This window comes from Ovis canadensis, chromosome 1, assembly GCF_042477335.2.
Source record: "Ovis canadensis isolate MfBH-ARS-UI-01 breed Bighorn chromosome 1, ARS-UI_OviCan_v2, whole genome shotgun sequence".
NCBI lineage: Eukaryota > Metazoa > Chordata > Mammalia > Artiodactyla > Bovidae > Ovis > Ovis canadensis.
Genome location: NC_091245.1, coordinates 123,480,029 through 123,504,709, shown reverse-complemented (window position 1 = coordinate 123,504,709; position 24,681 = coordinate 123,480,029). Strand labels below are relative to the sequence as shown.

The 24,681-nt window shown below is 43.1% G+C and overlaps 1 protein-coding gene across 1 annotated transcript in view; it reads left to right on the top strand.

Moving 5' to 3' along the window:
- CLIC6 (chloride intracellular channel 6) overlaps positions 1–10,509 on the top strand; it is a 60,647-nt gene extending 50,138 nt beyond the window's left edge. The window contains exon 6 of the mRNA XM_069548867.1: positions 8,389–10,509. Within this exon, the coding sequence (XP_069404968.1) occupies positions 8,389–8,550 (162 nt within the window). The 3' untranslated portion in view covers positions 8,551–10,509. The remainder of the gene's footprint in view (positions 1–8,388) is intronic.
- Positions 10,510–24,681: the final 14,172 nt, after the last annotated feature.

Genomic DNA, 24,681 nt, shown 5'->3' with positions numbered 1-24,681 from the left:
CAACTCAATCCTTCAAACCTGCCACTCAAACCTGCCACATTGGTGATAATCCAAACCGGATATTTGGGAGCCATTTTCCAACAGATTATTTATGTCATTGTGTCTGGGTTAGTCCCTTTATTAAACATATTCTCATTATTGCTCTGACTAATGTAACATCACAGAAGCACATGGAGTTTAGGGAAGGCAAGTAAAAGACACACGTATGCACACACATGCCTACATACACAGATCAGTTGCCACTTGTTTAGTTCCTATAAAAAAAGACTATTTAATATGTCAGTAGAGGGTATAAACTTCAGAGTAAAATAAAGCAGTCCACAGCTCCAATGGAAGACCTAACTGCAAAATCTTCAAAGCCACTTAGCACTCAAAATACCCAGCAGCTTAATCTTCCAGGATGCAGCACTTTTGAAAGGCAATGAGAATCAGTCTATAGGAATTTATAGTAAGACAATGAGAAAATAGAGGACTTTATAATCTATTCCCATCCTGAAACCAGCAAAAACATTCTGAAAATCTAAAGCATTATCTCCACCTTTAATTTCTTTTTGGCTGCATTGGGTAGCACCTGGGACCTCGGTTCCCCATCCAGGGATTGAATATGCACCTCCCGCACTGGAAGCTCAGAGTCTTAGCCACTGGACCACCAGGGAAGTCCCTCTCCACCCTATGTAAAATTAGAAAAGGAAGGACCACCAACTCAAAGGCTTAGACACTAGCTTCTCTAGATCTTCAGCAAGGTTCGGATGTCTGTAAAAGTAAATAATACAGCCTTGAAGTGCCCAACCTAAGCTTCTTTGTTTGAGGACAAAGCACCGAGTGGACCAAGAGAGGCAGGGACAAGCCCTACGGAGATGAGATTTCTGTGGAGGCAGAGCTGAAGGTGAAACTGTTCAGAGGTGTCCCCTGTGTGTTCTGCCACTGTCCCCTGACCCAAAGGAACATGGAGGGAGGAGAGAAGGAAAGAGGCATTCTGCTTTGTGACTGCTGAGCAGAGAAAAGAAATAAGCTTGGAATCACTCAGAAGAGAGACTGTAGATGACCTCAGCATCACTTTTAGCCAGGGTGACCTCCTCCTAATCCATGAGCTTCAGAGTGGAGGAGGCACTAACCCTGATTTTGACCTTGACCCTCATTTGTCCCTGGGGCAGAGTATAGGGTAGAGTTTGAAGAGCAGGTGAAAAAAGTTAAGAGTGTCAGTTGCTCAGTTTTGTCTGATTCTGCCACCCATGGAATCTAGCCTGCCAGGCTCCTCCGTCCATGGAATTCTCCAGGCAAGAATATTGGAGTGGGCTATCATTTCCTTCTCCAGGAGATCTTCCTGACCAGGAGTTGAACCTGGGTCTTCTGCAATGCAGGCAGTTTCTTTACCATTTGAGCCACCAGAGAAGCCCCTTGATGAATAGGTGTTTGAGGATAAATATCCAAATTGGTCTGCCTGTTGCCTGGCCTTCCTCCCATTGCTCTCCACCTTGTTTTTAAGCAAATAGTAGGTCCAACTGGTCTGCCCATTAAAGGATGGTTAGTAACCAAAAGGAATCTAAGTGGGACCTCTATGTGGATAAAGATGATCACAAAGAAGAGGGGGAAGTGTTAAATAGAACAAAAGAGAAAAAGGCAGATGAGAAACACCTCTCTGGTTAAGATTGGTTTCAGTAACTGAAAAGTATCTCAACTTTTCAGACAGTTACTTCTCTACAGCCTCAAAAAAATGAAAAGAGAACATGAACCCTTCCCTGATGGCTTAGTGGGTAAAAAACCCAAGTGCAATGCAGAAGACACAGGAGACATGGGTTTGATCCCTGAGTTGGGAACATGCCCTGGAGTAGGAAATAACAACCCATTCCAGTATTCTCAGGTGGAAAATCCCATAGACAGAGAAGCCTAGTGGGCCACAGTCCATGGGGTCTCAGAAGAGTTGGACATGACTGAGCTACTTAGCATAGCACATGAACCTTTGGAGAAAGTGCTCGAAGACAAGTAACAAAGTGTCAAAAAATATAATCTCACAAAGAGGATGAAAATGAAACTGGTAGAACTGAAAAAAACCTTAAAGACAAAACAATTTCAGAAATTGTTTAGAAGTTGTATTAGGAGTAGCAAGAGGTGGAAAATGACATTACAGAAATCCATCAAGGATTTGGAAGAGAGCCTGAGGAAATGACCTCAAATCAAATGGAGAAGAAGCAAGAGGTAAAGGTAAACCTAATCAGGAAAAAGAAGAGGAAAGAAAAAAAGGAAAAAGAAGACTCAAAGGGAAAGTGTTTTGAATTAAAGGATGACTTGAGCATTTACTTTAAATAGCCATCCATGATTAGAAAAATATTGTCCTGAACAGTCAACACACTGATATAGCTGGTAAATTATATTTGAACTTTGATGATAAAAAAATCACCCCTTTGGGTGCCCAGATGATAATGATAATAGTAGTAATAATAAAAGGTAAGTGCACCTACACAATGAATAAATTCAGACTAGCCTCATATGTCTCTAAAGTAGCTCAGTCGTGTTTGACTCTTTGCAACCCCCGTCAGGCTCCTCTGGAATTCTCCAGGCAAGAATACTGGAGTGGCACTGACATAAATCAAAGCAAGATCCTCTATGACCCACCTCCTAGAGTAATAGAAATAAAAACAAAAGGAAACAAGTGAGATCTTATTAAACTTAAAAGCTTTTGCACAGCAAAGGAAGCTATAAGCAAGGTGAAAAGACAACCCTCAGAATGGGAGAAACTAATAGCAAATGAAACAATTGACAAAGGATACAAGCAGCTCATATAACTCAATACCAGAGAAACAAACAAGCCAGTCAAAAAGTGGGGAAAAGACCTAAACAGACATTTCTCCAAAGAAGACTAACAAACACATGAAAAGATGCTCAATATTGCTCATTATCAGAGAAATGCAGAACAAAACTACAGTGAGCTATCACATACACAGATCAGAATGGCCATCATCGAAAAGTCTACAAACAATAAATGCTGGAGAGGGTGTGGAGAAAAGGGAACACTCTTGTACTGTTGGTGGGAATATGAACTGGTATAGCCACTATGGAAGATGGTATGGAGATTCCTTAAAAAACTAGGAATAAAAGCACCATCAGTTCAGTTCAGTTCAGTCGCTCAATTGTGTCCGACTCTTTGCGACACCAAGAACTGCAGCACACCAGGCCTTCCTATCCATCACCAACTCCTGGAGTTCACTCAGACTCACATCCATTGAGTCAGTGATGCCATCCAGCCATCTCATCCTCTGTCGTCCCCTTCTCCTCCTGCCCCCAATCCCTCCTAGACTCTGATGCAGAGTCTTTTCCAATGAGTCAACTCTTCGCATGAGGTGGCCAAAGATCCCAGGGTTGATCTCCTTTAGAATGGACTGGTTGGATCTCCTTGCAGTCCAAGGGACTCTCAAGAGTCTTCTCCAACACCACAGTTCAAAAGCATCAATTCTTTGGCACTCAGCTTTCTTCACAGTCCAACTCTCACATCCATACATGACCACTGGAAAAACCATAGCCTTGACTAGATGGACCTTTGTTGGCAAAGTAATGTCTCTGCTTTTGAATATGCTATCTAGGTTGGTCATAACTTTTCTTCCAAGGAGTAAGTGTCTTTTAATTTCATGGCTGCAGTCACCATCTGCAGTGATTTTGGAGCCCAAAAATAAAGTCTGACACTGTTTCCACTGTTTCCCATCTATTTTCCATGAAGTGATGGGACCAGATGCCATGATCTTAGTTTTCTGAATGTTGAGCTTTAAGCCAACTTTTTTACTTTCCCCTTTCACTTTCATCAAGAGGCTGTTTAGTTCCTCTTCACTTTCTGCCATAAGGGTGGTGTCATCTGCATATCTGAAGTTATTGATATTTCTCCCGGCAATCTTTATTCCAGCTTGTGCTTCTTCCATTCCCACTCCTATATATATGCCCTGAGGAAACCAAAATTGAAAAAGACACATGCATCCCATTGTTCCATGCAGCACTATTTACAATACCTAGAGCATGAAAGTAACCTAGATGTCCATCGACAGATGAATGGATAAAGAAGTTGTACATATACACAATGGAATATTACTCAGCCATAAATGAATGCATTTGAGTCTGTTCTAATGAGGTGGATGAACCTAGAACATATTATATAGAGTGAAGTAAATCAGAAAGAGAAAGATAAATATTGTATTCTAATGCATATATATGGAATCCTGGTACTGAAGAATTTATTTACAGGGCAGCAATGGAGAAACAGAAGTAGAGAATAGACTTATGGACATGGGAGAGGGGAGGAGAAGGCGAGATGTATGGAAAGGATAACATGGAAACTTACATTACCCTATATAAAATAGATAGCCAATGGGAATTTGCTGTGTGTCTTAGAAAACTCAAACGGGCTCTGTATCAACCTAGAGGAGTGGGATGGGGTGGGAGATGGGAGGGAGGTTCAAAAGGGAGGGGATATATGTATACCGATGGCAATAAATTAAAAGATGCTTACTCCTTGTAAGCAAAGTTATGACCAACCTAGACAGCATATTAAAAAGCAGAGACATTACTTTGTCAACAAAGGTCCGTCTAGTCAGGTGGTCATTTATGGATGTGAGAGTTGGACTATAAAGAAAGCTGAGTGCTAAAGAATGGATGCTTTTGGACTGTGGTGTTGGAGAAGACACTTGAAAGTCCCTTGGCCTGCAAGGAGTTCCAACCAGTCCATCCTAAAGGAGATCAGTCCTGAGTGTTCATTGAAAGGACTGATTTGAAGCTGAAACTCCAATATTTTGGCCACCTGATGCAAAAAGTTGACTCATTTGAAAAGACCCTCATGTTGGGAAAGATTGAAGGCAGGAGGAGAAGGGGACAACAGAGGATGCGATGGTTAGATGGCATCAGTGACTCAATGGACATGAGTTTGGGTAAACTCTGGCAGTTGGTGATGGACAGGGAGGCCTGGTATGCTATGGTTCATGGGGTCACAAAGAGTCGGACAGGACTGAGCAACTGAACTGAACTGATGGCTGGTTCATGTTGAGGTTTGACAGAAAACAACAAAATTCTGTAAGCAATTATCCTTTGATTAAAAAAAATAAATTAATTAAAAAAGGAAAAGAGTACTGGAGTGGTTGCCATTCCCTTCTCCGTGGGATTCTAGAATCACATTAAAAGCCAGAAAACAGTGGTTTAATGGTTAAGGGATTAGGGACTTCCCTGGTGGCCTAGTGGTTAAGAATCTGCCTTCCAGTGCAGGGGATGCAGGTTCTACGCCTGGTCGGGGAACTAAGAGCCTATATGCTTTGGGGCAACTAAGCCTATGCTCCGCAACTAGAGAAGCCTGCGTGCCACAGTGAAGACCCAGCACGGCCAGTAGGTAAAGGATTAAAGGAAAGGGTGTGTGATGTAAGAATTTTATATCCAAGTAAATTGTTGCTTTCACCTAGACTTCTGGTCTTGATGGAATAAGCACCCCTGAGCCATTTTGTAAAAATAAAATTTCTGTATGATGACATAATAAAAAAGGATAATAAAATAAGGATCCAGGAACAGAGAAGGTGCGTGGTATAAAAGGATTAGTGATAGAGACATAGAACCTCTTTAGATATTAAACCAGAACTAAAACTCAAGAGCAGTGGGAATTACAGATACAGAACTGAATCAAATATAGTAAACTTCTATTTTCACACCACTGGAAGGGGCATAGTAGATCAGAAATGAAAAGAAGTGTAAGTATACTCATTTCCTTATTTATTATCAGGAGTAAGTAGAGATCAGTTAGATAGTTGATAATCAAGAAATAAAGAATTCTTGTTTTTTAGTTATATAGGAGACCACTGGACCCACTCCAGTATTCTTGCCTGGGAAATCCCATAAACAGAGGAGCCTGGGAGGTTATAGTCCATGGAGCCACAAAGAGTCAGACATGGCTTAGCAACTAAACAACCACCACCACTGGAAGAGTTAAAACAGACCGTAAACCTTCCAAACCACCAGATAGGGAAACACACGTGTACACAAATGCAAAAATATTTATAGGAAGTTGGAAAACAAAGTATAACATTAGTAAGATATGATATAAAACAAGTTTACATTTATGAGAGGCACGTACGTAATAAATTTACCCAGAATGTTTGGGTAAAGCAAAAGTAGGGAAATGCAAATAAAAGAAAAGCAGGAGTCTTGACACTAATCTCTAGTAAGATTGAATTCAAGTAAAAGATATTAATTTAGGAGGTTCTTTGGAAAGTTATGTGGTCCTGTCTTGCTGCATCATTAGCTCACAGCTTCCAAAATCTGAGAAATAAGTCATTAAGATCTTCTAATTGGTGACAAATTCCATGCTCACGTCATCCAAACATCCCAGGAGCCAATACAATGGGAAATATTAGTCCTTCCAAGTGTTGTTGCTCAGTCGTGTCTGACTCTTTGGGACCCCATGGACTACAGAATGCCAGGCTTCCCTGTCCAGTACCAACTTCCAGAGCTTGCTCACACTTACGTCCATTGAGTCCGTGATGCCATCCAACCATCTCATCCTCTGTCATCCCCTTTTCCTCCCGCCTTCAATCTTTCCCAGCATCAGGGTCTTTTCCATTGAGTCAGCCCTTTGCATCACGTGGTCAAAGTATTGGAACTTTAGTATCAGTTCTCCTAATGAATATTCGAGGTTCATTTCCTTTAGGATTGACTGGTTTGATCTTGCAGTCCAAGGGACCCTCAAGAGTCTTCTCCAGCACCATAGTTCAAAAGCATCAGTTCTTTAGTGCTCAGCCTTCTTTATAGTCCAGCTCTTACATCCATACATGACTACTGGAAAAACCACAGCTTTGACTATATGCACTTTTGTTGGCAAAGTGCTGTCTCTGCCTTTTAATAAACTGTCTAGGTTTGTCATAGCTTTCCAAATATTTGTCCCCCCGAATTTGTATCTAAACTAGACCAAGTCCTAACTCCCAATATCTCAAAACTGACCTTATTTAGAAATAGAGTTTTAGCAGATGTAATTAGTTAAGATGGGGTCATGTTAATTGATTAGGAGCAGTAGAGTGGGCTCCTAATCCAACATGACAGATGTTCCTATAAAAGGGAGCTTAGATCCAGAGACGCCAACACAGGGAAAATGCCAGGTGAAGACTGGAACTGTACACCCATGAGCCAGAGACAGGGAGAGACCTGGAACAGATCCTTCCCTGGAGGCTTCAGAGGGAACCCGGCCCTGCTGACACCATGATCTTGGACTCTGGGCCTCCCGGGCTGTGGGAGAAGACATTTCTGTTGTTTAAGCCACCCACGGTTGTAGTGCTTTGTTAAGGCAACCGCAGAGAACCCATACCACCTGCAAAGAGGATACACCCTCCTTTGTGATGAATTCCCAGTGACACCCTCCAGCCAGAGGAGACATCTCATACCACTGTGTTTTCATGATATCCATTCTCAGCTACCCCATCCTTATATCCACTGTTTCCTTGAGGATAAGGATTTTTCAGTTCATGAATCTGCCCTCTGCACACGGCAGACCCACAGTGAAATGATACTCTTGGGCAGAATGATGGAAATTCACAGGTGTAACTCACATGGTTACTTGGGGTTTCAGGAGGTGAGGCTCAGCAAATAAGAAAAAGAGAGGGCACTACAAAGTGATCCTGGCACTGAAAATCCATCCTGAACCCTTGAAAGTGAAAGTGTTAGTTGCTTAGTCATGTCCAAACCTATGCGATCCCATGAATTGTCACCTCTGTTTATGGGATTCTCTAGGCAAGAATAATGGAATAAGTTGACATTTCCTTCTCCAGGGGATCTTCCTGACCCAGGGATTGAACCTGGGCCTCCTGTATTGCAGGCAGACTCTTTATCATCTGAGCCATCTGAATCTTTAGGCACCAAATAACTCAGCAGCAGAACGCAGGGAGAGAAAACTACTAGAAGCACAAAGAGAAATCCACCAGATTACTGAGCAAGCTCAGGGCTTCCCTGGTGGCTCAGATGGTAAAGAATCTGCCCACTAGTGCAGGAGATTTTGGTTCAATCCCTGGGTCAGGAAGATCCCCTGCAGAAGGAAATGGTGGCCCACTCCAGTATTCTTGCCAGGGAAATCTCATGGACAGAGGAGCCTGGTGGGCTACAGTCCATGGGGTCACAAAAGAGCTGGACATGACTGAGTGACAAGACAATAGAGCAAATTCATGCCAGCGGGTCACGAGGACCATCTGTGATGAATGGGTGGGGTACAGGTGTGTAGTACTTCTGTTTTGAGTCCCACACTCACTTTGGGCCGCTTGAAAGGCTGTAGAATGACATGGGAACTTGAGAAAGAATATACATGCCTCAGAAGAATGGATTGTCTGATGTAACTGCCTACGTTTGTGGGTTTTCCCTTCTTGACTGTTTCCTCTTCGTTTTCAGATCGTGGCCAAGAGATACAGAGATTTTGAATTTCCTCCTGAAATGACTGGCATCTGGAGGTACTTGAACAATGCATATGCTCGGGATGAGTTCACAAACACGTGTCCTGCCGACCAGGAGATTGAACACGCATATTCAGATGTTGCCAAAAGAATGAAGTAAAGCTGGGCTGTTTTCTGTCTCATTTCTCAGCTGTGTGAGCTAGACTGTGAAACGAGTGTCTCCTTTGTGTTTTCCTCCCAGTGACCATTCTTTGCAAAATAATGCCCATACTTTAGCTATGTGGATACCATAGCATGATCCACTCAACAGGAAATCACTCCTAGCCTTGTAATTTGTCAGCTCACTTGTGTATCTGAATAATACCAGTGTCTGTTGTTATACACTCCAGTTGTCTGGTTTATGTTCATTTATATCTTTGGCATTCTGGGACCTTGTAATCCATGATATTTAGGGCATGTGTTGTGCAGTTTACGTTTCAAAGCAAATAAGGTTTGGATTCAAACCTTATTTATTACTAAACTCCTTTTTTTTTTTTTAAATGTGTTTTTCTCTGATAGTTCTCAAAATCATGCATAACCTATTTTCCTGCTCTAAAATGGTAGTTCAACTATTTTAAAACAAAATAATTTTTATAATTACAAAGTGATACTCACTTATTTTAATATTTGAAACAAAGTCAGAAGGTATAAAAAAGAAAGACAAAAGTCACCTAGAATTTCACTACACTTATATAACTACTGATAGTGTATCAGTGAGTATCTTCCAAGTCTTCAGACTCTTTCACACACTCGCATTCACACCACATATCATTTCTTGCCTCTGTGGTATTGTGTTAGTTTATTTTCACGGACTGGTGAAGGGACTGACCCCCCTTGGTGATACCTTGATGGTCAGCCCTAGAGGACCTAAAACAGAGATTCGGCACCACAGACCTCGAGAGAGCACTTGTGGCCAAGTTTCAGAGGGATGGAGAACCTCGGGGTCCACAGAGATGTGAGGACTTGTGAAGACCAGCGGGGACCGCAAGCAGTGGGAGGGCACCCCCCCCCACCTTGTTCCTACCTCCATGATGCCTCTGTCCCTGGTTCCAGGGAAGGCATGGAGGAGGGTGCCTCTGTGTGTCTCTCCTGGCTCTCTTTCAGAGGCCTCTTACTCCCTCCCTCTCAGACATCACGCCTGCGGGAGGACTCTTAACATCATCTGTGTGGCAGAATCTCCTTGCCCCCTGTTGAAACGTGGACCAAGCACATCTCGATTCTTCAGATGGTGTAACACCGCACCTTTTTGGCCATGATGTCATGTTGGGCTGGCCTGGATCCTGCTGGATCTCTGCGCTCTCTAGCATCATTTCAAGGTCAGGCAGGGAAAATCCAGGGAGATTTAATTCTTGGTGACTCCTCTTGGGCAGTTGTGGTAAACAGGCCATATGGGGAGGAAGTAGAAAGTACTGAGTCAAAAGAGTGTTCTGGTTCATCTGTGCCTTCCCCTCCCCCACCCTTAGCCAGCTTCCCAGCGACAGCTGTGTGTGGGGGCTGGGTTCCTACTCAAGGCTTGGAGGACAGAATAGGAGACTCCTTCCATGCTCATCTAAACTCCCAGGGTTCCAGTGTTATCCGCCAGGCTGTGTCCTTTTGACATTGGCACACACCTTCCAGAAAACTCGCTTGTGGAGTTGGAGACAGCATGTGATTGATGTTAAAAACATTAGAAAAAAAGTATACATCTGTTCACTGGGCGATTCATTTGGAAGAAAGGGAGATGCATTAACATTCTGAGATTTCTGGGGTTTAGAAAAAGATGTCTAGTAAGAGGAACAAAGCCCTTCATACGGTGGCCGCTTTCTCTTCCCTCGTACTGGATCCAATGGTTTAACCAGGGGCAGCCAAACTCCCAGCCCTCCACTCACTTTGTTAGCCATTTATTTAGGAAGTTGTCTCTGGCATGTGTCGTGGTGATTCCTGTCTCACATCTGTTTAGGAATCAGATTCTGAAGATGAGTTTTACCATGTTACATTTAAATTTAGTAAATGAATTGCTGCTACTAGTGCCAGGTTTGTATTTTTAGAAGTTAAAGCGAAAACCCTTTGTGCCTTACAAATTAAACAAATTATGAAAATATTTATTTGGAACCAATATCTTTAATTTTTCTTTATTTTACTTTGCATCCTCCACTGAGATGGTGTGTGTGTGTGTGTGTGTGTGTGTGTGTGTGTGTGTGTGTATTGCTTCACCTGATCCTTGCCTGATGGAAAAAGATGGGAAGTCAGTTATAAGATGTGAGTTGCCCCAGGACACCACTAAAATGACCATGACCCACATTATCCTAGGGATAACCCTATATTACACTATTTTTAAAAATAAAAAGGTAGGATGGGATTTCCCTGGTGGTCCAGTGGTTAAGAGGCCTTCCAATACAGGGAACATGGGTTTGATCCCTGGTTGGGGAGCTAAGATCCCACAAGCCACCAGGCAACTAGATCCATATAACACAACTGCTGAGCCTAAGCGCCACAACTGGAGAAGCCCATGCCCCTCAAAATGACCCAGTGCAGCCAAAGTAATAATAATGTTAGATTAGGTGGGATAGGAGTTAATACTTACAGGAACTTTCGAAGGGGACCCTCACTGAGAAAGTGAACTGAAATGGGCTTCCTTTAAAGTGATGAGAGTGTGACTTCCCTGGTGGTCCACAAGTTAACACTGTGCTTTTACTGCAGGGCATGCAGATTCCATCCCTGGTTGGGGAACTGGCATCCCACATGCAGTGTGGTCAAAGAAATAATAATAGTAAAATTGCAATAGCAACTTTGAACTAGAAAGTATTGCTGTCGTTGTTCAGTCACTAAGTCGTGTCTGAATCTGTGACCCCATGGACTGCAGCACATCAGGCTCCCCTGTCCTTCACCAGCTCCCAGAGCTTGCTCGAGTTCATGTCCATTGAGTCGGTGATACCATCCAACCGACTCATCCTTTGCCTCCCTCTTCTCCTGCCCTCAATCTTTCCCAGCATCAGGGTCTTTTCCAATGAGTTGGCTCTTTGCATCCAGTGGCCAAAGTATTGGAACTTCAGCTTCAGCATCAGTCCTTCCAATGAATGTTCAGGGTTGACTTCCTTTAGGATTGACTGGTTATCATTAGTTAAATTAGAAATTATCTGTATTAGAATTGTGACACTCAAAGACATTTTCATGGAGCCTTAAAGAGGTCCGAAAAAATGCATGTGACCTGTGCTTGCCCAGGTGGCTGACATACAGGTCTTGCAGATAGCTCCATTTTTAAGTGTAGTTGGAAATCTCTTGGTTCCTGGCAGCCTTCCCCTCCCAGGGACCCCACACCCCCTTTGCAGGGCACTCAAAAGCTGTTCTTGTGCTGGCAGGTGAGAAGTACCCCAGGGTTGTTCACCTGCCTTGAAGTCTTCTCCAGGCGTGCATTTTTGAAACAAAATGCATTTGTTCTTACAAACATACCATATGTGTGTGTTAGTTGCTCAGTCATGTTCAACTCTGTGACCCCATGGACTATAGGCCACCAGGCTCCCCTGTCCATGGAATGCTCCAGGCAAGAATACTGGAGTGGTTTGCAATTCCCTTCTCTGAGGGATCTTCCCCACCCAGGGTCAAACACAGGTTTCCTGCATTGCAGGCAGACTCTACCATCTGTCACCAGGGATGCAAATAACTAGTTGTGAGAGCAGCCCTCCTTTGAGGCTGATCCTGGGAAGGTTCTTGGGCTAAGGAGATTCTGTTCTTGCTTTTAGTTGCCCAAGAGGCTGGACAATTCAGAAAAAATTAGCTTTACTTCTGAATACAGAATCTCCAAGTGTAGGCTGAAAACGAATATGAGTGCCACAAAGGTGTACTTTCTGGGCATGGTCCAGCAAACAAGGATGCAACCTGTTTAGCCCAGGAACGAACCTCTGAGACCAGTGGTCTCAACAGGTTAGCTGTGAACTACAGGACTATCCCCAGGAACTGAGTATATGCCCAAGCCCCCACAGACAGACTCAAATGCACATACTTCATACACATACACTCATGTACGTACACACTCACATATGTTCATACACACTGACAGCATGCTCACAGAACTCTTTCACACCTGTTCAAATGTTAGGAGAAACACACTGACTAAAACCATCCCCCTTGACCAGGTACCACAGTAACCATCTGCTTGAGATATTTTATGAGAGGATGTCCTGGTGAGGAACACAGAACTAACAAGCCACCACCAATCAGAAGAATTCAGGCAAAGTCAAAAGGAAATGCCGTATATCTGACCACCTACCAGAATCCTTTTCACTGGCGTCCATGTTGGCTGAGCAATGTGTGCGCCACCAGGAAGGACTCTGAGTCAGAATGATTGGCCAAAGACAACCCAGAAACTAATCCCATCACCATAAAACCCAAGACTGCAAGCCATGTGGCAGAATAGTTCTGGGTTCCCTTACCCTGCTGCTCTCTACTGGAGCACCCCTTCCCAATAAAATCTCTTGCTTAGTCAGCACACTTGTTTTCCTTGGACAGTTCTTTCCTGAGTGTTAGACTCAGAAATGTAAATGAGAGCCCACTCTCATGGCCTGGAAGGGATCCCCCTTCCTGCAACACAAACGCACAAACATTCACACACATCCCCACAGATACACACAAGCATACTCACTCATGCAATACAGTCACACACACTCATTCACTCATGTACCCATATATGTGCCACACACACACACACACACACACACACAACTTGTATGGTGAGGTCCAGGTTCCTTCCTTCACTGACCAGATAACTGAACAGAAACAAACTCTTGGCAACATTCCACAGGTCTCCTTCCCCACCTCCAGTGGTTCGCTATTAGGCTTTGGAAAAAAAACCCCAACCTTTCTTTCACAGTTAAGAGAACCAAGGTGTGCATCATCCTAAGAACATGTAATTCACAAAACCCTGGCTACTTAAGGTGGATCAGTTAGAGGATGTTTGTTCACGTTATAGTTCTGAATTCTTTCTGGAAGCCCACAGAACTGACACAAAAACTGAGTTTGGCTGCAGCTAGGGCTTCCCTGGTAACTCAGACAGTAAAGAATCTGCCTGCAATGTGGGAGACTTGAGTTTGATCCCTGGGTTGGAAAGATCCCCTGAAGAAGGGAATGATGACTACCCACTTTAATATTCTGGCCTGGAGAATTCCATGGACAGAGGAGCCTGGCAGGCTACAATCCATGGGGTCACAAAGAGTCAGACATGACTGAGTGAGTTTCACACACACAAAATGCCCAGGGTTGAGGTTTGTGACCTGGGGGGAGGCCCAGAGCCCAGACCTGCTGCTGAGCCCTGGGCAGGGTTGTCCCATCCGGCTGTTCTGGTCATGTGCACATGTGCTAAGTGGCTTCAGTTGTGTCCAGCTCTGCGACCCTAAGACTGCAGCCCGCCAGGCTCCTCTGTCTGTGGAATTCTCCAGGCATGAATACTGGAGTGGTTGCCACGCTCTCCTCCAGGGGATCTTCCCAGCCCTGGGATCAGACCTGCATCTCTCATGACTCCTGCCTTGGCAGGCAGGTTCTTTACCACTCGCGCCACCTGGGAAGCCCTGTTTCTGGTCATACCATATGCCAAAGTATTTGAAAGGTACACAGGAGTCTCTGAAATACTTGCATGTAATTTACCAACAGTGTGGACTACACTTAAAAGAAGCAAAAGAATCACACAGGTCATTCTACCAAGGTTATTTGCTTCTTGATTTTAAATCTTTGACAAGCCGGAGGTGTAGAGGCCTGTTTGTGGGGTTCCTTTTCCTACTGATCTTGGGCTCCCTCAAGATTGGAGACAAGAGGAATGAGAAATGGATTAGAGAGGTGCCTAGAATTCTAGGAGAGACAGAGCAGCAGGATCTGTTTTGCCTCCATCATAATTGTTCAACTTTTGTTTGCAGCTCACTGGTCCCAAATCTTAGGGTTATTTGGTGTTGGTTCAGGTGTTGAGCAAGCCATTTTGTCTATTTTGGCATTTTTTTTTCTGGCTAAAGCAAGGGAAAAAAGAATTTGTTGTATTGGGTGTGATACCAGAATACACAAAAATTAAAAAGAAGTAAGAAAAAAATGTGTCTTACTTTTGTAAACTGTGCAGTGATAATGACAAAATAGAACAGCAGCAGAAAGATGCCTAAGAACATGAGTAATAGGGAGCAAATGGGTGAGTGGGCAAAGTGCACACTTTTACCAGGTTCCTGAGGTGATGCTACCACGGATGATGCAATAAAGTGATCAAGTGCGTTTGGGTAGCACTTTACAAAGCCTGGGCCAGTTTGTGGTTCCATAGGTCATGGGTGTGTGTTGGAAATTGAGGTGGATATGGTGACCACAGCAAGGTGGCTGCCCTCTTGCCTCATGGTCCTTGAGGGGCTTTCCTGGATTCTCTTCCAGGTGGCACTAGTGGTAAAGAACCCGCCTGCCAGCACAGGAGACATAGGAGACTTGAGTTTGATTCCTGTTTTGGGAAGATCCCTTGGAGGAGGGCATGGCAACCCATTCCAGTATTCTTGTCTAGGGAATCCCATGGACAGAGGAGCCTGGTGGACTATAGTCCATGGGGTCACAGAGTCCAACACGACTGAAGAGACTTAGCACACACACACACACTCTCATGAGTGGGGCATGATGGCCACCATGGTGACATTCTTCTGTCACCTCTGGGGGCCTTGTACCAAGACGTTCCAGTCAGAGAATCAGAAGCTGGACAGTAGCAATGAATGGATGGGATTGGGAAGCAGAGGGGAGTGGCTAAGGATTGTCTGTCTCAAGTCTCTCATCTGAAAACTCAGTGGTGGGCTTGATTGGTGGGTTTCAACCTTGACGGCATATTAGAATCGGGCATGTATTTCTCGAAGCATCATCCAGTCCACAGGCGAAATATACAGCTGTGGCGGACGCAGTGCTGTCACCTGGCGCCCACTGTGGGCACAGGTGTGTGACTCATTAATGAACTGGACAGGAAAGCATGAGTGTTTTGTTACCTGGTGGTCACTACATGATGGAAAACTTGGAAAAAATGGAACTGTCTAGAGGTATACAGAGCTTTCATTTCCCTCATCCTTCCTGCCAACCTGCTCTCAACCAAGAACCATGTGGAAGAAACAAAGAAGCACCAGGGGGAACAATGCCTTGAACAGATTGTAACCATGTCAGACTTATTGGTATATGTGTAATTGTGTCTCAGGCACATATTCAATGTACTTATGTACATGTCTTTCTGCAGATACATAGTATATATGTCTGTACATTATATGAAGGCATGAATGTTTTATTTTAAGCTGCTATATCCATGTGCAAAAACATATACAGAAAAAAAACAACATTGGGGACAACTGTATTTATAAGGAAACTTTATTTTGCAGTGATTTAGAGTATTTCCTTTGGGAGATTTTCGCCTTTAAAGTAAAGTAACTTCACAAAATAGAAATTTCTGACTATAGACAACCCAGATAGCTACCCAGAATTTCTTATCATTGTACTCCATGAAAGGAGAACCAGCACCAACTGGAACTAGTTACATTTGTGGTTTTCTTTATATTGCTGATGTCATTAAATCTGATGGTTCAGACTTTCACTGTGTCAGGAAAACAATCAGTTTGTGGTAGGAGTGATTCATAGTGATACTGGTTTAGTTGGGAATATTCTGGATTGTTTTGATCACTCTCTTCAATAGAGGAACTTAAGGCACCCTGTATGAATAAGAGATGCCTTGTGTAAAAATATATGCCTTGTATACAAACAGAACTCATACTAATTCCTGAGTCATGTCCATTAATATACAAGGCCAAAGAAGGCAGAACTATTTCTTTTATCCACAGCAACATCTCGAGCACTTAGATTCAGGTAGTACTGGGCACATAGGAAATATTCAGTAAATGTTAAATGGATCAGTCGGTCAGCTCAGTTGCTCAGTCATGTCTGACTCTTTGCAACCCCATGGACTGCAGCACGCTAGGCTTCCTTGTCCATCACCAACTCCCTGAGCTTGCTCAAACTCATGTCCATCAAGTTGGTGATGCTATCCAGCCATCTCATCCTCTGTCCTCCCCTTCTGCCTTCAATCTTTCCCAGCATCAGGGTCTTTTCCAATGTGTCAGTTCTTTACATCAGGTGGCCAAAATATTGTAGCTTCCGCATCAGTCCTCCCAATGAATATTCAGGACTGATTTCCCTTAGAATAGACTGGTTTGATCTCCTTGCAGTCCAAGGCACTCTCAAGAGTCTTCTTCAACACCACAGTTCAAAGCATCTTCTTCAGCACTCAACTTTCCTTATGGTCCAACTCTCCCATCCATGCATGACTACTGCAAAAACCATAGGTTTGACTAGATGGACCTTTGCTGGCAAAATAATGTCTCTGCTTTTTAATATGCTGTCCATTTGGTCATAGCTTTTCTTCCAAGGAGCAAATGTTCTTTAATTTCATGGCTGCAGGCACCATCCATGGTGATTTTGGAGCCCCTTCCAAAATAAAGTCTGTCACCATTACCATTGTTTCCCCATCCATTTCCCATGAAGTGATGGGACCAGAATGTTGAGTTTTAAGCCAACTTTTTCACTCTCCTCTTTCACTTTCATAAGGAGACTCTTTAGTTCCTCTTCTCTTTTTGCCATCTAGGGGGTGTCATCTGCATATCTGAGGTTAATGATATTTTTCATGGCAATCTTGATTCCATCTTGTGCTTTATCCAGCCTGTTATTTTGCTTGATGTACACTTCATATAAGTTAAATAAACAGGGTGAGAATATCCAGCCTTGACATACTCCTTTCCTATTTGGAACCAGAACATTGTTCCATATCCGGTTCTAACTCTTGCTTCTTGACCTGCATACAGATTTCTCAAGAGGCAGGTCAGGTGGTCTGGTATTCCCATCTCTTAAAAAATTTTCCACAGTTTGTTGTGATCCACACAGTCAAAGGGTTTGGCAGAGTCAATAAAGTAGATGTTTTTCTGGAACTCTCTTGCTTTTTCAATGATCCAGTGGATATTGGCAATTTGATCTCTAGTTCCTCTGCTTTTTCTAAATCCAACTTGAACATCTGGAAGTTCTCGGTTCATGTACTGTTGAAGCTCGCTTTGAGAATTTTGAGCATTACTTTGCTAGCGTGTGAGACAAGTGCAGTTGTGTGGTAGTTTGAGCATTCTTTGGCATTGCCTTTCTTTGGGATTGGAATTGAAACTGACCTTTTCCAGTCCTGTGGCCACTGCTGAGTTCTTCATATTTGCTGGCATATTGAGTGTAGCACTTTTAACAACATCATCTTTTAGGACTTGAAATAGCTCAACTGGAATTCCATCACCTTCACTAGCTTTGTTCATAGTGATGCTTCCCAAGGCCCACTTGACTTTGCATCCCAGAATGTCTGGCTCTAGGTGAGTGATCACACCATCATGGTTATCTGGGTCATTGAAATATTTTATATAGTTCTTCTGTGTATTCTTGCCACCTCTTATTATTATCTTCTGCTTCTGTTAGGTCCATACCATTTCTGTTCTTTATTGTGCTTATCTTTGCATGAAATGTTCCCTTGGTATGTATAATTTTCTTGAAGAGATCTCTAGTTTTTCCCATTCTATTGTTTTCCTCTATTTCTTTGCATTGATCACTGAGGAAGGCTTTCTTATCTCTCCTTGCTATTCTTCGGAACTCGGCATTCAGATGGGTATATCTTTGCTTTTCTCCTTTGTCTTTAGCTTCTCTTCTTTTCTCAGCTATTTGTAAGGCCTCCTCAGACAACCATTTTGCTCTTTTTGCATTTCTTTTTCTTGGGGATGGTCTTGATCCCTGCCTCCTTAAGTGTGAATTTTGCAGTAAGGAGTTCATGATCTGACCCACAGTCAGCTCCTGGTCTTGCTTTTGCTGACTGTTTAGAGCGTCTTTATCTTTGGCTGCAAAGAATATAATCAGTCTGATTTGGGTATTGACCATCCGGTGACGTCCATGTGTAGAGTTCTCTCTTATTGTTGGAAGAGGGTGTTTGCTATGAGTAGTGCATTCTCTTGGCAAAACTCTGTTGGCCTTTGCCCTGCTTCATTCCATACTCCAAGGCCAAAGTTGCCTGTTACTCCAGGTATCTTTTGACTTCCTACTGTTGCATTCCAGTCCCCTATGATGAAAAGGGCATCTCTTTTGAATATATGTCTGAATTCCTGAGTGAACTCTGCTGGTAGGCTTGGTTTTATGACCTCTTGGATTTTCTGTAATATAGTTTTCAGATCCATTTTGCCTCTTCACACTGATACTCATCATGAATAAGGATCCATATTGAACATTGATTCTTGCCCTCTTTACTTTGTTGATAATGAAACTGCATGTGCACAATAATGAGAGGCTCTTTCTGGGAGGCTGTGGATAGCTTACTGTAACCTGATCTGCACAAAACGTGGTGAGGAGCAGAATGGCTGAAACCTTGAAAACGGTAAATGACAAAGGTAAATTTGTTACATATTTTTGGAATTCTGGGTCGTTAGGGTCATACTTCTGGGACTTGTTGGCATGTGACGCTCTTTGGTTTTCTAGGGATATGGGCTGAGGCTGTGTCTGTTTTTTTTTGGTGTCAGACAACAGTTGTGGATGAAGGCTTCCCCAGTTAGGTGATGAATGTACTTTTAGCAAAGCAAGAAACTCCCCCTAACTCAAGAGAAAATTGAGCTATATATCCCCTGAGTGAAAAACGCACTTGTTCAAAATCTTCATTCGACTTGTTTAAGTTCCTAAGAGAGCTAGGATCATTTAAAAATCAGGGTATCTGAGTTTTAGACTAGTAGTAATTTAATGTGTATTATGCACCAGATACCACTCTAAGCATCTTACATATGTTACTTCATTTAATCCTGCAAGTGGCTTACATCCAACTTAGAAGGAAGAAGCACTATTATTAGAAAAAGAGAAAACTGACACAGAGAGGTAGTCAGCTCATTGCTGCGTGTGACCCTGGTCCCTGAGCACCATGCTCTGAAGCACAGAATTTCCTGATTCTTGAAGAGCACTGGACAGGACCCTCTGGGAAGAGGTAAGGCACACTGTGTGGTGGCAGGAACTCGGGGTGAAAAGTGAGAATGTGGCCCAGGTTTCAGCAGCAGAAGCTCATGGTTGCCCCCAGTGATTTATTGATGCTCCTTCAGCTTCCATTTCCCCATTTCTAAATAAGGTGTCTAATAATGTATAAAAACATCAATCTTTGTCACTGTCAAATGGACATAAAGAGAATTTTCTGGACTATTCAATACTCTTATGCTTTTCTTTTAAATAAAAATAAGCATGAGCATAGAACTGAAAACAACTAAGATTGTCAAACGACAGTGACTGTCTAAGACTGGTAGCATTGAAGATAGCAAAAGTTGTGCACCATGGATCTTAAAACTGGACCTTTCCTCGAGGGTCTGAAGATTTTGCTGAATGAAGGAGAATAAATATCTGTGTATTTATAGGCAACATGAATTCATAGGGAATACTTCTTTTAAAAAAATTGTCAAATTTAGAATGATATCACTTTATTTACAATCGTCACTTTAAAATTTATATTTAATTTTTTAAAACATTTTCAGAGATACACTGAAGTTGCAGGTCACTATGAAGGACTATTCTTTTTCTGTATTTGTTGCAAATAAATTGTCAACATTATGCCTGATTGTCCCTGAATACTTTAGTGTGTATTTCATACAAAGTAGCAGACACTTAATCATAATACAACCAGCAATATCATGAAATTGACACTGATATATTAGTGTCATCTAATCCTCAGATCCCATTGTTTTGATGGTTGTTCCAGTAACCTCCCTTATGACATCCTTTCTGTCCTCCTTTCCTTGGTCACACGCCTTTTTTTGATTTATATTATCATTTGTGTACATATGTCTTATCTTTCAATTTAACTATAAATTCCTTCAGTTCAGTTCAGTTGCTCAGTCATGTCCGACTGTTTGTGACCCCATGGACCACAGCACGCCAGGCCTCCCTGTCCATCACCAACCCCCCGAGTTTACCCAAACTCGTGTCCATTGAGTTGGTGATGCCATCCAACCATCTCATCCTCCGTCCCCTTCTCCTCCTGCCTTCAATCTTTCCCAGCATCAGGGCCTTTTCCAATGAGTCAGCTCTTCACATCAGGTGGCCAGAGTATTGGAGTTTCAACTTCAACATCAGTCCTTCCAATGAACACTCAGGACTGATCTCCTTTAGGATGGACTGGTTGGATCTCCTTGCAGTCCAAGTGACTCTTGAGTCTTCTCCAACACCACAGTTCAAAGCATCAATTCTTCGGCGCTCAGCTTTCTTTGTAGTCCAACTCTCGCATCCATACGTGACTACTGGAAAAACCATAGCCTTGACTAGACGGACTTTTGTTAGCAAAGTAATGTCTCTGCTTTTTAAATTATTTTAATAATTAAAATGACATATTTCAATATGTTGGTCATAACTTTCCTTCCAAGGAGCAAGCATCTTTTTATTTCATGGATACAGTCACCATCTGCAGTGATTTTGGAGCCCCCCAAAATAAAGTCAGCCACTGTGTCCACTGTTTCCTTATAAATTCCTTGCTAGTAGGACTTTCATATTCCATGCTTAGTGTGATGGTTTATGTATATTATAATAATTACTAGTTAATTAAAGAATGATATGAGAGTTGTATTATTTTTTGCTTTTGGTGTGGTTTCATCAATGAAGGAGATGAAATTGGTAAATGTCACTATTTCAAATACTGTACTTTTTTGAAAGATCAGTGTAAAAAGTAATGTTGCCTTCTTAAATATAATTTCAGAAATATGTGTTCAAAGATTCAGAACTGATAACTACCTGAATAGAAGTTAATCATTACTAACTCAGAAATAGTTCATCGGATTTTTGTGTGCTTTTTTTCAATGTTTTAAATTCAGTAAGTGACGTTTTGTCTTAGGCAGCCTCAGTATGGTATGGTCGTTTCCTTCTTGTTAATGCAGTTTCAGAGGCTTTTGCCTCAGAAGCTGTTGGAGCTGCTGGAGGAAGTTTTCCCTTTTCCCAGGTTGCCTTGACCTTTGAATGCCAAGTAGATTGACTGGATGTGTGAACTTTCTCATCCCAGTTCATTGATCCCAAGGTGAAGCCAAGACTTGGACCCAGTTGTAGTTTATTTATTTTGTACTCAATGCAGAACACAGTTCTCCATGTTTTTTCAGTTGTTAAAGACTCTGTGTTTACCTACGACTCACAGAAATGAGGTGGCCGCCACGTGACCACGTGTCTGGGTGGACCTCTGGGGCTCTTCCCATGTTCCTCCCCCTCCTGCCTTTACAGTTGGAGTGGAGCTGCATTAAATAGGCTGAAGTTTTGTTTCTGCCTGAGATGAGGTGACTCTCCTGAACCAACCCTCTTCTCCTGCCCTTACACACAAGGCACAACAGAAGGTGTGGTTCCAGCCACGTGAAACCAGTATGTGTGCCAGTCCCCAGGGGACTGGGGTTCCAGCTGCACTTCTCATTCATCATGTATTGTAAGGGGCAGCACCCCAACCCAGTGGAACTGCAGCAGACATTCCATGTCTCCTCTGCACTATTGAAGGTGTGGGGGAGAGCAAGTGGGCAGGCTAAACAAGGCCAGCTCAGTGACACGTCCTGGCCCTTGTAGTGTGTCCACCCCCGAACCCTCGCCTTTCCTGGAGAATGCCCAGCCCATCACAGCTGTATCACCACCACTTCCTCTTTATCTAAAAAATTCTATACTCAGCCATAAAAAAGAACAGATAGTACACAAATTATATACTTTTGAAAATACTACTGTGCTACAGTTGAAATAAACCCAGGCTTTCAGAAATTTATCTGTTATAAAATGTCAAGGAAAGTGTCTATTATATAATTATAAATTAATATTGTTAGTCTTTACCTGTTACAAAATAATTGAACTTTTTCCAGTTATGTTTCTTTTCACCAAGAATTATTATGTGAAAATGGCATCTTAACTATGTCCAGCATCAGAGTGGAATGAGATGATCTCTGTCTCTTTCCCCTTCAATATATAATCAGTAAAATATCCATAACTCAACAAAGATGCCTCTGCTCAGCACGTCAGGTCTCTGGAGAGTTCCTTGGATCTGTGCATCTGAAGGCGGGTGTGTAGGGCACGTGGAGAAAGCGGAGCCTGAGACAGAGAAGGTGATCCTGGATCACCTGCCTGTGATCGTGGACTGGCTGGGGGCTCAGCCCGCATCACTGGGGAGCCTGGCAGCACTGGTCAGGCAGCTTGTATAGGACTCCAGCCTCCTGACCACTGAAACGCCTGGGCCATGGGAGCTGGGCATCAGGGACTCCAGCCACCTGCCTCCTGACCCCCCAGGATTGTGCCTGTGGACCCCACACCCTGGATATGCAGGAGGCCCCGGAATGTGGTGGAAGTGACGCACATCCCAGTAACACTAGCAGCAGTACCCAGGTCACCTGCAGCACCTGCAGAGGCCACGCAGGTGGAGACACACAAATGTATGCCACAGCGCCACCTACTGGAGATCGAAGACAGCGCTCTAATTACAGACCTTTTAAAATGTTAGCTCTTAGCAGCTTGGCTGGTGAAGAATCTGACTGTGATGCAGGAGACCCCAGTTCAATTCCTGGGTCAGGAAGATCCCCTGAAGAAGGGATAGGCTACCCACTCCAGTATTCTTGGACTTCCTTGGTGGCTCAGCTGGTAAAGAATCTGCCCCCCAATGTGGCAGACCTGGGTTCAACCCCTGGGTTTGGAAGATCCCCAGAAGAAGGGGAAGGCTACCCACTCCAGTATTCTGGCCTGGAGAATTCCATGGACTGTATAGCTCATGAGGTCACAAAGAATCGGACATGACTGAGCAACATTCCCTTCCCTTAAATGTTAGAATCAAGTTAAAAAAAAAAGCTTTACCTAAAGAAGAAAGGTGTTGCCTACTTCACATGTGCCTGCAGAAGAACAGCTCATCCAGCACCATGAAAAACCAAGGTGACATTGTGTTTCAAAAAGAAATCAACAGTCTTCCAGGAAAAAAAAAAAAACAAAAACACTTAAGGAGTATTATCCAAATGAAAGACAATTCAAAATGGCCATTGTGAAGAAGCACAGGAAAACTCAGAAAGGCATTACAATGAGATCAAGAATAATATTATTGTACAGGAGGTATCCTTTACCAAAGAGACTGAAGCTCTAAAAAACCAACAAACAAAAATTCTAGAGCTGAAGAACTCGATTAAGAAGATGAAAAATTCGTTAGAAAGTACTGGAAATAGAGCAGACCGTGTGGAAGAAATAGTGAGCTTGAAGATATAAATCTAGAAATGATTCAGATAGAAGAGAATAGAGAATTAAAATCTTTAGAAAGTAAGGAAATCCTACAAGAATTCTTTGATTCTTTTATAAGGGGCAACAGAGTAATGGGTACCCAGAAGGAGAAGAGAGAGAGAAGGGAGTAGAGCAACTGTCTAAAGAAATAATAGCTGAGAACATCCCAGACAGGGGAAGGAAGTGGATAAGCAAGTCCATGAGGCTAAGAGAACTCCTAATTACTTCAACACAAAAAGACCTTCTCCAACACACATTATGTTAAAACTGTCAGAAGTCAATGACAAATAATTTTATAGGCAGCAATAAAAAAAAAAAAAAGGAACCCTACAAAGGAACTCCCATTGGGCCATCATCAGATTTCTCAGCAGAAACCCTGCAGGCCAGGCAAGAGCAGAATGACGTTCTTAAAATACTGAATGATAAAAAATGCCAGCCAGAAATACTCTCTCCAGCAAAGTTGTCCTTCAAGAGAATGAAGATTGCCCAGGATAATATGTACAATTGTAAATACCATGTGAAAGATGGCATTTTAAGTAGGAATTTCAGGAGAGGGAGAAGAGAAGCCACGTGGATATTTCAGGGATGATTTCCTGCCTGAGGTTAGAGCAAGCCTGATGTGTTCAAGGACCAGTAGGGAGGCTCAAAGGAAACGGTGTGAGCGAGGGGAATATAGCTGGAGGTCATCAGAGATGTGGTGAAGTACCAGCTCCTCAAAGACGCTGAAGCATTGGGGGCCGTTGTCATGGAGCAGGATGCCAAGGCAGATGCCAGGGAGTATTAGGTGAGCCCTGGCTGGCACAGGTGCCAAATGCCTGGTGTCCACATGGGGCTGAAGAGGTCACTGGGCCTTAGGCCTGAGAAGTTCGAAACCTGTGTGCTCTGGTTTGTGGCTACAGCTGAGGCCGGAGGACCCCCACGTTCTCACACACCCGCGTTTTGGATCACCTGTGCAGGTGGCTCCCCTGAGCGAATCACCTGAACAGCGGGG